General features: G+C 34.2%; 1 protein-coding gene and 1 long non-coding RNA gene across 2 annotated transcripts; one reads left to right on the top strand and one right to left on the bottom strand.

The window, feature by feature from the left end:
- Positions 1-3,719: 3,719 nt before the first annotated feature.
- Positions 3,720-6,735, top strand: LOC145575902 (uncharacterized). Its single transcript, XR_014098289.1, has 4 exons — positions 3,720-3,730; positions 4,034-4,148; positions 5,280-5,399; positions 6,420-6,735. It is a non-coding gene; the product is annotated as an uncharacterized LOC145575902 (long non-coding RNA).
- A 1,746-nt stretch (positions 6,736-8,481) lies between these two features.
- Positions 8,482-12,009, bottom strand: LOC145574196 (transcription initiation factor IIB-2-like). The gene is made up of 7 exons (XM_081631936.1): positions 11,570-12,009; positions 10,801-10,825; positions 9,900-10,029; positions 9,694-9,824; positions 9,489-9,577; positions 8,978-9,054; positions 8,482-8,896 (listed from the first exon to the last, which is right to left on the bottom strand). The coding sequence occupies exons 1-7, from the start codon at positions 11,923-11,925 to the stop codon at positions 8,763-8,765; spliced, it is 942 nt and encodes a 313-aa protein (XP_081488062.1). The 5' UTR covers positions 11,926-12,009; the 3' UTR covers positions 8,482-8,762.

The raw sequence follows: 12,009 nt of genomic DNA, 5'->3' as shown, positions 1-12,009 counted from the left end.
TAAGCTATCTCACCTAAAGAAAGTTCAACTTTTTTGGTGAAAATGAAATGTTACAAGTGTATAAATTAAATTGTAATCTACATGATCATCAATGATTCTAACAGTTGATCACTGATTGATCAATGATCAGCTACGTCAACTCCAATGTTGGTGGAGCCTTCATCCAACGGTTGTGAGAGCTGATCATTTGGTAGGCCCCACATAAATTTGGAATCTTGAGCTGATTCAAAGAATCTTATGTTTGACTTTATTATTTCCCATTATTTGTATAATACACTACATTTATATATCTTGATTTTGATGGTTTCTGATTTTGTGTATGTGCTAGTATTAATAAAGAAAATTTTTTTCAGAGATATGAAGGATTATACTCGTTTTTTTTACGATAAACTGTTTGTATTATTTCCGTTCACCCCTTTTTCTCTGCAATATATTCTTGAAATATATTTGACTTTAATGGTAAAAACATATTTATCTGCACTCTTTCAAATGTGTTTCAATTTGCGTGATAAGTATGATAAAAGCCACACAACTCTCTATTATCAATCCATAACTATTATAAAAATGCAAACTTTCTACTATTCCTTATGAATAGTGTTTTTTGGTGCTATTACATAGGTGCCCCTGAATTCATTGAATTGCCGATTTTGCCCTTGCTTTCTCACCTACTTCCTCACCTTCTTCCCCTCTGTCTTTCCATCTCAGAAGAAAAAAGGTCAGATTTAGGGGAAACAATGAGAGAGAACCTAGAGAGAGAATACTAAAACTTCAGCAACTCAAGACCACCGATCATCCCTTTCGACGATGGGGCTTCGATTCTTCTCAGAATTTCGATCGTCACATTCATCAGGTCCGATCTCCTTTCTCTTTCTCGATTTTGTTTCAAATTTTTGGGGTTTACTTGTTCGATTGTCGTGGATTTTTGCATATATGTTAATGTTGTTTTCGAATTTTTTGGGTTGAATTTTTGTGGGTGTATTTGTGTGTAGGAAAAATAAGAATTTCTTGAAAAACCCAGTTCTTTATTTTACAATTTTCGTTGATTCAAGCATGATGATGAACTGGGTATTTCTTTTTTTAGTCAATTTTTTTTTTCTTAACAGAAATTAAAAGTGAATGGAATTGAAATAGAACATAAAAAAAAAAAGAGATTCTTAGTAGTTAGGAAATTGGGGTTTAATTTTAATTTAGTGGTGAATAAGTTAGTAATTTCCCCTAATTTGATTTTAAACAGAAGGAAAGAAAGAGGAATTGACATGGAAGAACAGGGCTTGGAAGGTGGTCAACCTGTAGATCAGTCGAGACATCCATCTGGGATCATCCCTACTCTGCAGTATTCTTGAGGTAAGATCTCTATCCTTTAATTTTTATAATCATCTAATATCAATTTTGACAATCTTTTCACAGTAATCCTTTTTTGTGCTACGTTTCTTCGTTAAGCTTCTTAATTAATTTTCTCAAATTCGATTAATAACTTGAACTATTTTAAAATGAAGGAGTGGTGATGAAACCCTCAAAGATTTTCGCCCTTTTGATCTTAAAGGGAAAAAGAGGAAAAAAACTGTGATGAACGGCGCCGGAGGTAATGGTGGTGGGGAAGTTCCTGCCATAAATTTGATGAAACTCAGAAACTTGTAAGGTATTTTCTCTCCTTCAATTTGATGTGGTTGAATAGAAATATGTAAAAATTGCTCATTTCTGGAAGATTAGGCTGTAATTTTTTTCTTGGACTTTTGCTCAACAACTTTAATTTAGATGTTTGTTTTTTAATCATCAAAAATCATTTCTCGATCTAGCATTTCATTGTTAATCGAATTAGAGAAATTGAAGCAGCTCACATGTACTTTTTAAATTGATCAGCTGTATAGATATAAAGTAGGGATATTAGAGGATATGATAAAGCAAATTTCAGTATATTGCTTGATTTTTAGTTTTAAGCTACTAATTACATAACCAAGCTTATTTTTTTACATTTAATTTATTTCATGTGTTTATTGTTTGTATTTCTCATCCATTAGACCAAAATAAATCCTTCTTAAAAAAATATATGGTCAAAGTTAATAAATAAACCATGCAAATGTCAAAATGTTCCCTCCATATATACAAATAATTAAAGAACGGAGGAATTGAAGTATATATATCATTCAGTTAATAATAAAGCATGATACGAGTATTATGATAATTTTTATTTTCATCGCATAAATATGATGTTGATTATGATTCATGATCTTTCAATTTTCTTTTTATTGTGTGGACATAATACAATACCCAAAAAAGACGACTCTACAATTTATTCGTCTGCCACTCTTTTCTAGCTTAGCTTGCATGATGATATAACAATCAGGAGAAAAGAAAAGAGTATAATTAAAAGCACACATCTTATGCATTTTACAGGCAAAAGAGCTACTTTGATTGGAAACTCAAACCAACGACTAGCTAGACACTTATACAAGAAGTTATTGGATGCATGTATAAAAATCTCATACCCTAACGAAATATATCTATGATTTATACGAGAATAAAAGAAACATTCATCTTGTACATATACGTTTATACAATATACATTTGTACGAGATATTATGGGATGAGGAGCTCATAGTGTAAGTAAATATGACTATGATATACAATTATACAGGTAATCCTTAAACCTTATAAAAATGCAAAAAATTTACTGTAGCTTATGAATAGTTCTTGCTGGTGTTATTACAGAGGTGTCCTTGAATTCAAGGAATTGACGGTTTTGCCCCTGTTTGGTCACGTGGCGTTGATTCCAATGCCAGCTGTTGTTGTTGCTTTTCCTTACCAGAGTTGGTTCTGACTTGCTTTTGTGTTGATTTAGCCTTTGCTTTGGTTTGTATCGCTCTTGTTTTGGGAGTTTGCGGTTGGGATGCTCAGGTGCGGGAGTAGGCTGCTTTTGTCCGGCTGCCTGTGCAGGAATGGCTGGTATGTTTTCCTTGTTTAGCTTTTTACCGTTCCTATGATTCGTAGGTTTGGGTTATTGTATTATGTTCTGTTTTAGGTTTGGTTTTTTGTTTCTGAATTAGGAGGTTATAGTCGGTGATGTATGGTTTTTGGTTAGGACTGCCTTACTTGGGCTCTACTCCAGTGTCCTTTTCCTGAAAAATTAAAAAATAATAGTTTTAGGAGACTAAGGGATGACTTCGCTGTGCTTGCATTTGCCGTGGGCTATATATAGCCTGAGGGGTGGGTTTGTTTTTGGATGTGGTGGTTTATTTGTGCTCAATTACAAATTCTCTTTGCCTTTGATCTATCTGAGTTGCCTGTGCATAGGTATTCTTTTGAGAGGTGGTTTCATTACATTTTGGTTTCTTTATGGTCTCGCAGATGTAATTTGGACTACAAATTTTGAATCTCTGACAAATAGGACTTTTAATTTATGAAATTATTATTAATAAATTGAGACAGTTTACCCGTAATTTGATCTAGATTGTTTGTGTGGGTGATAGCTATTTTGCCTCTGCTTTGATTATGGCGTATAGATTCCAAGAGCTTATTGATTATTTGTTCTAGATTGATCTATTGCATATTAGCTGTATGGTTTGTCGAATTGTATTTTAAGAGAACAGCTTCTATTTCCACTGCTTTTGGAGTTTATTTGTCCCCGGTCTAAATTTGTGCTTTTCCCGGGTTACAGGCTTGCTGATTGCATTGCTTGTGGGTCTGCTATTGCAGAGTTGCTTGTTCTGTTGGGGTTAGGAGATCTGTTAAGGTATCTCTTTTGTTTCTGGCATGTGCTTTTTTTGGTATATATATACTTCTTACCAGGCTTTATGCGTTCATGATGTCGCTTAGCTATCTGGAATTGTGTTCCTATATGTGTTTTTACTATTATTGTTTGGTGCATTTAGCAGCTTGTGCAGTGTAGAGTGATTCTTTATAGCTTAGCTTTTTTAAAGTTGCTAGATTAAATTATTTCTTAAATTTGGTGCATTGTATCATAACTTCCTTTAATATCATAACTTCCTTATCTATCTATATAATTTTTTTTTTCTCCTTCGTATTACAGGTTCAGGTAATGGTAATTTGTGCGTGAAAAATAACTTCCTCAGCTTCAATGGACGGAAAAATAATCAGTTCTGCCCCCATTTACGGCTCCCTTCCCAACAACAAAGGCCTCCTCCGAGCAGGTACTCAAAAACAGTAATTGGTACTATTCACAAGCTATTGGTGCCATTTACATAGATACCCAAAATCAGTAATTGGTACTTGCTTTATCTGTTTATTTGTTTAAAGAATTTTTTGGTTAATTATGGGTTATTGATTAAAGAATTATGGGTTATGTATTAAGGAATTATGGATTAATTGTGCTAAAATTTTGTTAATGGCATTGGCAGAGTTGAATTTAATTTGAGTATGGAAGCAATTGATTAACACTTATCCAGCATAAATTATTTGCTTAGGAATTATTTTGTAAGTATTACATTTTTTTTTTTTTTGTGTATTTCTCAGTGTTGGTTTCTAGCTATGCTTAGGAATTATTTTTATTTCAAGTATAGTTGTACTGTTCTAATTGCATGCTATTATAATAATTTTAAAAACATATACATGTTTAATTTTTCAAGGCTTATTATATATGATTTCTATTTAGAGTTGATGCAATTGAGTTAGTCTTAGTATTGAACCTTAATTTTATGAGCTTGGAGAATTTCTGCTCTATTTAGCTTCTGTGCAAGTATCATGATGATTGTTGTTGTGAGTGACTATAGCGGGTAGCTGTTGTTTAACGTTGTTGCCGCTGTTATTCTGGTGCTGTGCTGTTACTGTTGTTCTGTTCGTCCAAAAATCATCGACCTGAAGTTGTTTTTAGCTCATAGTCCCTTCATCAATGTTTTAGATCTTGAAAATTTATTCAATCTAGGCTCAAGAATTTATCGATTTGGAGTTGTGTGCTAGGAGTTATGCCTTCTGGAATTTACTGTGGTCTGCTACCATGGTTCTATCGCAGCGGGCTGTTATTGCTCATTTGATGCCTGTGTGGTGGTGTTGTGTTGAGTTGGTTGGGGTGCTAAAATGAATGCTTGGGCTTCTCCTATTTATTTTGTCTTTCCTTCTTCCATTTATTTACACATTAGTTATAAAGTTAAAATGTGGCCAATTTTGATTAATGACTATTTGTTCAATTGGTTTTCGATTATTTTAGGGTTTATTTGATCGTTTTGTTTCTGGTTTTTGGTTTTCGTATTTTGGGTTGAATTTGAGTGACTTATCGTTCTTTTGGGTTGAATTGTCTGATTCATAGTTGAATTGTTGATCTCTAGGACAATTCTCTCTCTCCTTTCTCTTCTGAGGTTTCTCCAACCCTCCACTGAAGCAACTCCTGGACTTTCCACTCCATTGAAGAAGCTTGAGAGGTTATTTGATGATTCTCTGATCTCCAGGTTTGATTCTCTTTTCTTTCACTCTCGTGTTCTAATTGTTTGAATAAAGCCAAAAAATCAAAACTTTATCATATAGAAAACTTATAATCATTAATAATAATGGAAAAGAAAAGAAGTAAATTTAAAGGGTTGTTTAGTGAACTAAGCTGGTTTTTGCAAAAAACTTTGGTTAAACCATTTCTTCTTTTGATTATGTCTACGTTGATTTCCACGCTCCTTAGTGTGGTCACTGCAAGCGTCTCTCTCCTGAGGTATCCCACTTCATTTTTTGGATTGAATTGAATGATTATAAGTTTTCTATATGATAAAGTTTTGATTTTTGGTTAAATTGAATGATTAAAAGTTTATTAGGTGATAAAGTTTTGATTTTTTTATTATATTATATGCTTTTTGGGTGATAAAGTTTTGAACTTTTGATTTTTATGCTTCTTGGATTATAAACTACTTTTGATCATAATGTTTTCTTGGATGATAAAGTTTTGATCTTTTTGATTTGGCTTTGCAACTATTCTGGGTTGTCTTTGGTCTTCCCTGTAATGTTGAGCCTTCACTACCAGAAGCGTGTGATAGGTTTGAGCCTTTTTCTCTTATCTGCTTACCTCATTATAAGTTAAGTGTTCTACATTGGTAAGTTTTGAGTTGCTACTTGTTGGTACATAATTGGCATGCTTTGTCACTTTAGAAAGAGTAATTACCAGTGAATGTCAACATGTAAACTGATGATCCTGAAATTTCTTTTGCTAAAGTAAAGGTCTTTATATTGGCTTCTAATCCATGGATGATGATGTTTAGGAATCTAGGGCATCCCTCCCTTTCTACACATACCCCTCCACCACCACCACCAGTCCACCACGGTAAAATAAGTCTTGATAATGTAACCATTTGAAGTGACTTTTCAAATATTGGTACAACTCGATCTATTGGCATACACTAGAAATCAAAGTTTCTCTGATCAAAATGAAAAGTAATTAATGCCTGATCTTTTTCCATGCTTACTATCTCTTTTTTTGTTTACAACAGGCTTTGTCTTGCTTTCATGGGTAGAACATGGAGGCTGGTTCATTCATTGGGAACTCTTATCTTTAATGTCAGTCTGCATTATTTCATCTCATCAGTCATCATATTGTAGATGCTGATAGTTGGCAAAAAGCTTATGAGTGTATCTCTTGCAGTTATTAAGATACTATATTATGACTGTTGTTATGCTCTTAAACTAAGCTAAAATTTTGTAGAGTTGGTGGATTTGCACTTGCAAGTTAATGCCAAGTACATTAAGATTAAGACTTTGTTGTTGACCTTTGAACTATGCGTCTATATGTTTTCCATTTCTATACAAGTATATATGAAATATATATTTGTAATCTTTGACCTGTATTTTTATCCGGGACAAAGGTCCTGACCATGGAACATGAATATGATTTTCAGTACCTGGTGGACTGCTGGTAGATGTATAAACACTATGAAGTGCTAAACTTCTTTATTGTGTACTTTGTCTCTGAAGAGCTTAGTAATTTTTTATTGAACAATCGAGGACAAAATTTATACTTTTTTTGTTGCTGCTGGTTCAGGTTTTGTACTTCATTATCAGTCATTTTTTACTTGATCTCGGGTTTTGCATATTTTATTGTTGTCCTGTTTTAATCATTTCAGGACGAGCTTAGGCAACTATGCTTTTATGCTATTTTGTTTCTTCCATTAAAGAGCATGGTGTACAGAGATAACAAGAAGAAAGTAGCCTTTAGATTTCTGACCCATCCCCCCCCCCCCCTCCACCCAAAAAAAGAGAAGTATAAAAACACACACTTTTGCACACCCCAGTCATAGCATCTAATTTTTTATATTTTATGTATTTATATTTATTTATTTACTACCTCTGTTTCTTATTACTCGCAACAAATGAGTATTATTTGTGAGATATAAAATATTCATTTGTTGCAAGTAATAAGAAACGGAGGAGGTCCTAGATTATCCACCAATTGAAAGGTCCTCTGGTACTCAAAGAAAAGCTATACATGAGGGGTATCAAGAACAAGTTTTTTTGCAAGAAACAGAGTTCACTAAACAGCCCTTTAAATGTACTGTATCAGTTACAAACTCTAACAATTATAATTTTCAATAGAAGAACCACTCGAAAATTTTCTACTTTAAATAGTCTAACAAACATGTATACAATTCTTTTATATATTTTACATTTAATCCATTTTACATAACTTTAACCTCTAATATTGCATTTCCTTATTACTAATCCTTATTATCACAATTATTTTAAAATAAAGCTCTTCGATATTATTTAGGTACTCAATAAACCATATTATGTTCTGAAATAATATCTAAAGCAATAGTATACTTTTTTAAAAATCATTAAATTCTAACAAATTCCTTGTTACAACCACGAATATTACAATAACCGAACACAACTACGAATTTTACTTATCTTACAAGCTTTATCACTACCCCTTCTAACAACTTATAAATTAAAACGCCTCTATAATTACTTAACCTAAACAAAATCACGAAGACCTCAAAAAAGGAACAATTTCACGAATCATACTTATCTTGCCGTCGAGGGAGCACGCGCAACGCGCGTGCTCCAACGACTAGTAAATAGATAAATAATACTTTGAATAATATCGACTCATCAATCAATGCATTTTAGGAAAAGACAAGTAGGATTTAACTAACGCCTTTTGTCTCTTTTCTTAAATAAAAGGGGGAAGTTGAGTAGCTAATCCCTTTCTTCTTAATCATACACTTTATTTAATATCCTCCCGCCTTTTTTTGTTCTTAATATTGTAACATTTCCTTTTGTCATTGTTTGTTTGGAGTTATTAAAGCTGAAAAATATGAAATTCAATTTAGTAATATTGATCAAAGTATGAAACTACTACACATTTTCTGTGTGACTGAAGTTGGTTTACCAAATCGCTGCGACTAGGAGGAACTGTTAAACATCCTCTCGTTTTTCGTATGAATTTTCCCTTTGAATGAACAGCCAAAGGGCCATAAAGAATTGGCCCTCAGTTCTCTCTTATTCAATATTCCTCTTCTATACAATGCGGACAATAACAGAATGGGAAAAGGGTGAATCAATCAGAAGAGAGCAGCATCTGAATTCTGAAAGTAATTCAAAACACTATGGTGTGTGCTGAAAACACGCTACGACTACCTGTCGACTAAAGAGTAAACAGCGGAAGAACCGGACATCATATATAATACAAATGAGCAAGACCTATTAACCTAACCAGCAACCACCCAGCTAAAAGAGATGATAAGGTCAATGAATCACCTTAAACAAATGTCTTGCTTCTACACTACCATTAGCTAACAAGTTCTTAAAGTTTGTTCTATAACCTGAGATGGTTCTCAAGGATTGCATAAATTTCTAAGGTCCTCTTCCTTGGCATACCATCTTGGTATTATCTTCGAAATGTGGGGATAAAGGTCCTTGTAAGAATTCCTTATTGTGCCCTCAGCTACCCCGGTAGCAAGAGATATATCTGTCACATTTCAAAAATTGAATCAATATCGTTCTTTGCAGTTAAGAGACTTATAGGAGGAGGATATAGCAGTATGCTTACCCTTGAGTGGTTTCTTATCGACAGATAGTTGGGTAATAATATAAATAATAGCCGCAGCAATAGAAATCGGGCTCCTCCTGCAGAAAAAGAAATTTCAAGCCATGAGTTAACTAATTTTTCACAGGTTGAAATGCTTCTCATAGCTCAAACAGGTGAATTTTATCACAAGAATTCATCAATGCCTATAGCAAATGTGCTCAGGTGTTCTGTGGCTCTACCTAGAACCTAGCTCAACAACTATTATACCCAGAATTGATAACTCTATTGGACAAAGGCACGTGTCCAAGTGTCAAATTTGCTATATTGTCTAAAATGAAGTGTTCAATGTCCATATGTAGCGAAGATCCAAGAAGGGTACTTTAGGTAGTAATCTTAGTAACATAGCTCAACAATATTGAACGATCAAGATTTCCAAATAGAAATTATAAGTAATACTCCATATTTCAAAAACTTTCTAAATTAGCTATTTCAATCAATTCAATGCAGCAGTTCATGAGTGGCAGAACACTACCTCACATCAAACTCTTCAGATTTCTGTACAGCTTCTTGGGCAGCTTTTACAGTTTGCTTTTCCATGCCTAAATGCGAACAAAAACGCCTCTACAATCATGAAAGCAAGATATTAACAAAAAGGCACACCTTAGACCAATGATCACAACTAAAGCAGTAAATGCCTAGAAGGCCACAATGTATGAAATATTCTTTCGTAGACAAACCAAGAAATCTCCTGCATGAATAGCTCCCATTTCCACTGACTGACCCATCTCTCCCTCTAGTTGCTTGACAATAAACTCTTTTGCACGGCCAATCTCCTTCTTTGTAGTATCCCTAGCAACCGAGCATATCTCTGGTGTTTGTGTAGTTAGGACTTAGTTACTGGCAGAACAAATCAGGTGAATAGTATTCTTAGTCTTACTCTTACCTTTTACAGTTCTGGGTTTGTCTTCTTGTCGACAAGCAATATAGAGACAAGCAGCCAAAATTGCTTCTTGATTCCTTCCTCTAAGGGGTTTCTGGTCTTCAACCTTCTTATATATCTCATTAGCTCGATCCTGGAAGATAACAGTCAATTCTAAGATATTCTTTGCACAAATGAGTTATTGTACATTCAAAACAGAAGAGAATTTGCCAGTTTGACACAAATAAATGATAGAATGGTGACAGAATCAGATATCAGATATTACAAAGTTTTCCAAAACCCAGTAGTCAGGAACTCAGGATATATTATCTAAGAAGCCTGTATATATACATGCCTCAAAAAGTCAAAATGATGCTAACTTATCGTGTAATCATGATTAATATCCAGTCATTAACTTTCATCTTACCAACTTCATGAAAGATTACTTTCAGCAAAAAAGGCAGATCAAAACATTACAAGCTGTAAAATTCGCAAAATTGACTTGGGACTTTATTTTTCCTGTGTGGATACACTAATAAATTGCTAAATTCATCATGGAATTGGCTGATACACCCTACTTTCATATTAAGCTTGTTCCTTTATAAACAAGTGAGCATATTAGTAACACTAGTAAAGGGCTAAAGCAATGGAAGATAGATCAATATGCCAGGGATGACTCTCCCAAACAGGCTACACATGCCACCTCCGGAATCAAATATAATTGATATTCACCTTATCCCTTTCCAGTTTCCTATGTGGCTAGATTAGTTAAAAGAACAGAAATCTATGAGGGTATTAGTTAATATGCCACTGATGACATTGATATCAGACAATAACTCATAGAGTCATAGCATAATGGAATGCAATTACGCAAGCGAATCTAAAATAAAAACCTACAGCAGCATAATGAAGCAGGTTAACTAACCTTGATGGTCGAAACAAGACCCAACCTGCAACAAGAAAGTTGCTGAGTTAGTACTTTATTGGTCATTCCTAGCTAAATATTAAAATACCAAGATATAAATGTGCTAGGTTTGATGCATTTTAAACAAGCTTATTGTGTGTTCAGTTCTTTAAGCGAAAGCTATTACAATAGATCATAAATTCATTACAAATCCCACTACGCCTGTATCAACTATATACAACACGAACTACCCCATCATCAATGCAATACAGGGATATCGAAATGAACATAGGATCAATCACAACAGCTTAAGCCCTGAATGACAATTTATCCAATTCTACAATCTAGAACACACAATTGATTTTGTAATTCATCATACCAACCAAAACCCTAAAATCAATCCACTACATATCCAAAAACCCATAGCCACAAAATATCATTATCAAAGTAATAAACAATATGGGCATCACTCGATTCGATTCGACAATTCCTCGTATCAAATCACTTATAAAATCACACACACAAACACCCTCATCTCCAATTGATTAAAAAGAATACAGAATGTTCCATAATTCAACGAAACACAATTACACAACCAAAAACCCTAAGAAATTAATCAGCAATTTGCCAAGAAACCAATCATCCATATAACACAATGGAATCCTCAAATTCATAATCAATAACCAATTTAGACAAACAATATTACACAACACTACGCAAAATTTAATCAATAACCCAAAAAAACCACCAACAAAAAAATCAAACCCAAAATAGATAAAAGGTTTGACACCTGTCAGCCATGGTAGCAATAGACTTAAAAGCTTGAATAAGATTACGATCAGGGTTGGACCCACGGGCCTGCCACCGGCCCAAAGAGGAGGTCAAGAAGTCACCGGACGATCCATTGGGCTTAGAGATAACGGTGGAAAGCCCACCGTCGGCAAGTAATGGGTTAGTGGGCCCACCAACTCGGACTGGGTCATTGTCTTGGCCTTCATTAGCAAAAGTCCGCCATTCAGAGGTTTCGTCGATGGAATGGGACTCCAAAACGAGCCCACACTCGACGCAGACGGTGTCTCCGGCTGCGTGGTCAAACACCACTTCGGTGCTCTTCTTGCAGTCTTGGCAATATGAGAAGTCACCCATTATTGGGAATTATCACGATGTTTTTTAGGTTTTTATTAATTTTTTTTTTCTTGTTAGATTTCAGAAAACTATAAAGTGCGTACA

Source organism: Chenopodium album, chromosome 13 (assembly GCF_948465745.1).
Source record: "Chenopodium album chromosome 13, dcCheAlbu1.1, whole genome shotgun sequence".
NCBI lineage: Eukaryota > Viridiplantae > Streptophyta > Magnoliopsida > Caryophyllales > Amaranthaceae > Chenopodium > Chenopodium album.
The sequence above is the reverse complement of the archived record's forward strand: the minus strand, read 5'-3'. Positions and strand labels throughout refer to the sequence as shown.

What these genes read in the sequence shown, in the direction of transcription:
- LOC145574196 (XM_081631936.1), bottom strand. Translation starts at nt 11,925, where the DNA reads ATGGGTGACTTCTCATATTGCCAAGACTGCAAGAAGAGCACCGAAGTG. An exon ending in GTCTTGTTTCGACCATCAAG is followed by an intron (nt 10,030 to 10,800) that starts GTTAGTTAACCT and finishes GTTATCTTCCAG; the next exon opens with GATCGAGCTAATGAGATATA. An exon ending in CGATAAGAAACCACTCAAGG is followed by an intron (nt 8,897 to 8,977) that starts GTAAGCATACTG and finishes GAAATGTGACAG; the next exon opens with ATATATCTCTTGCTACCGGG.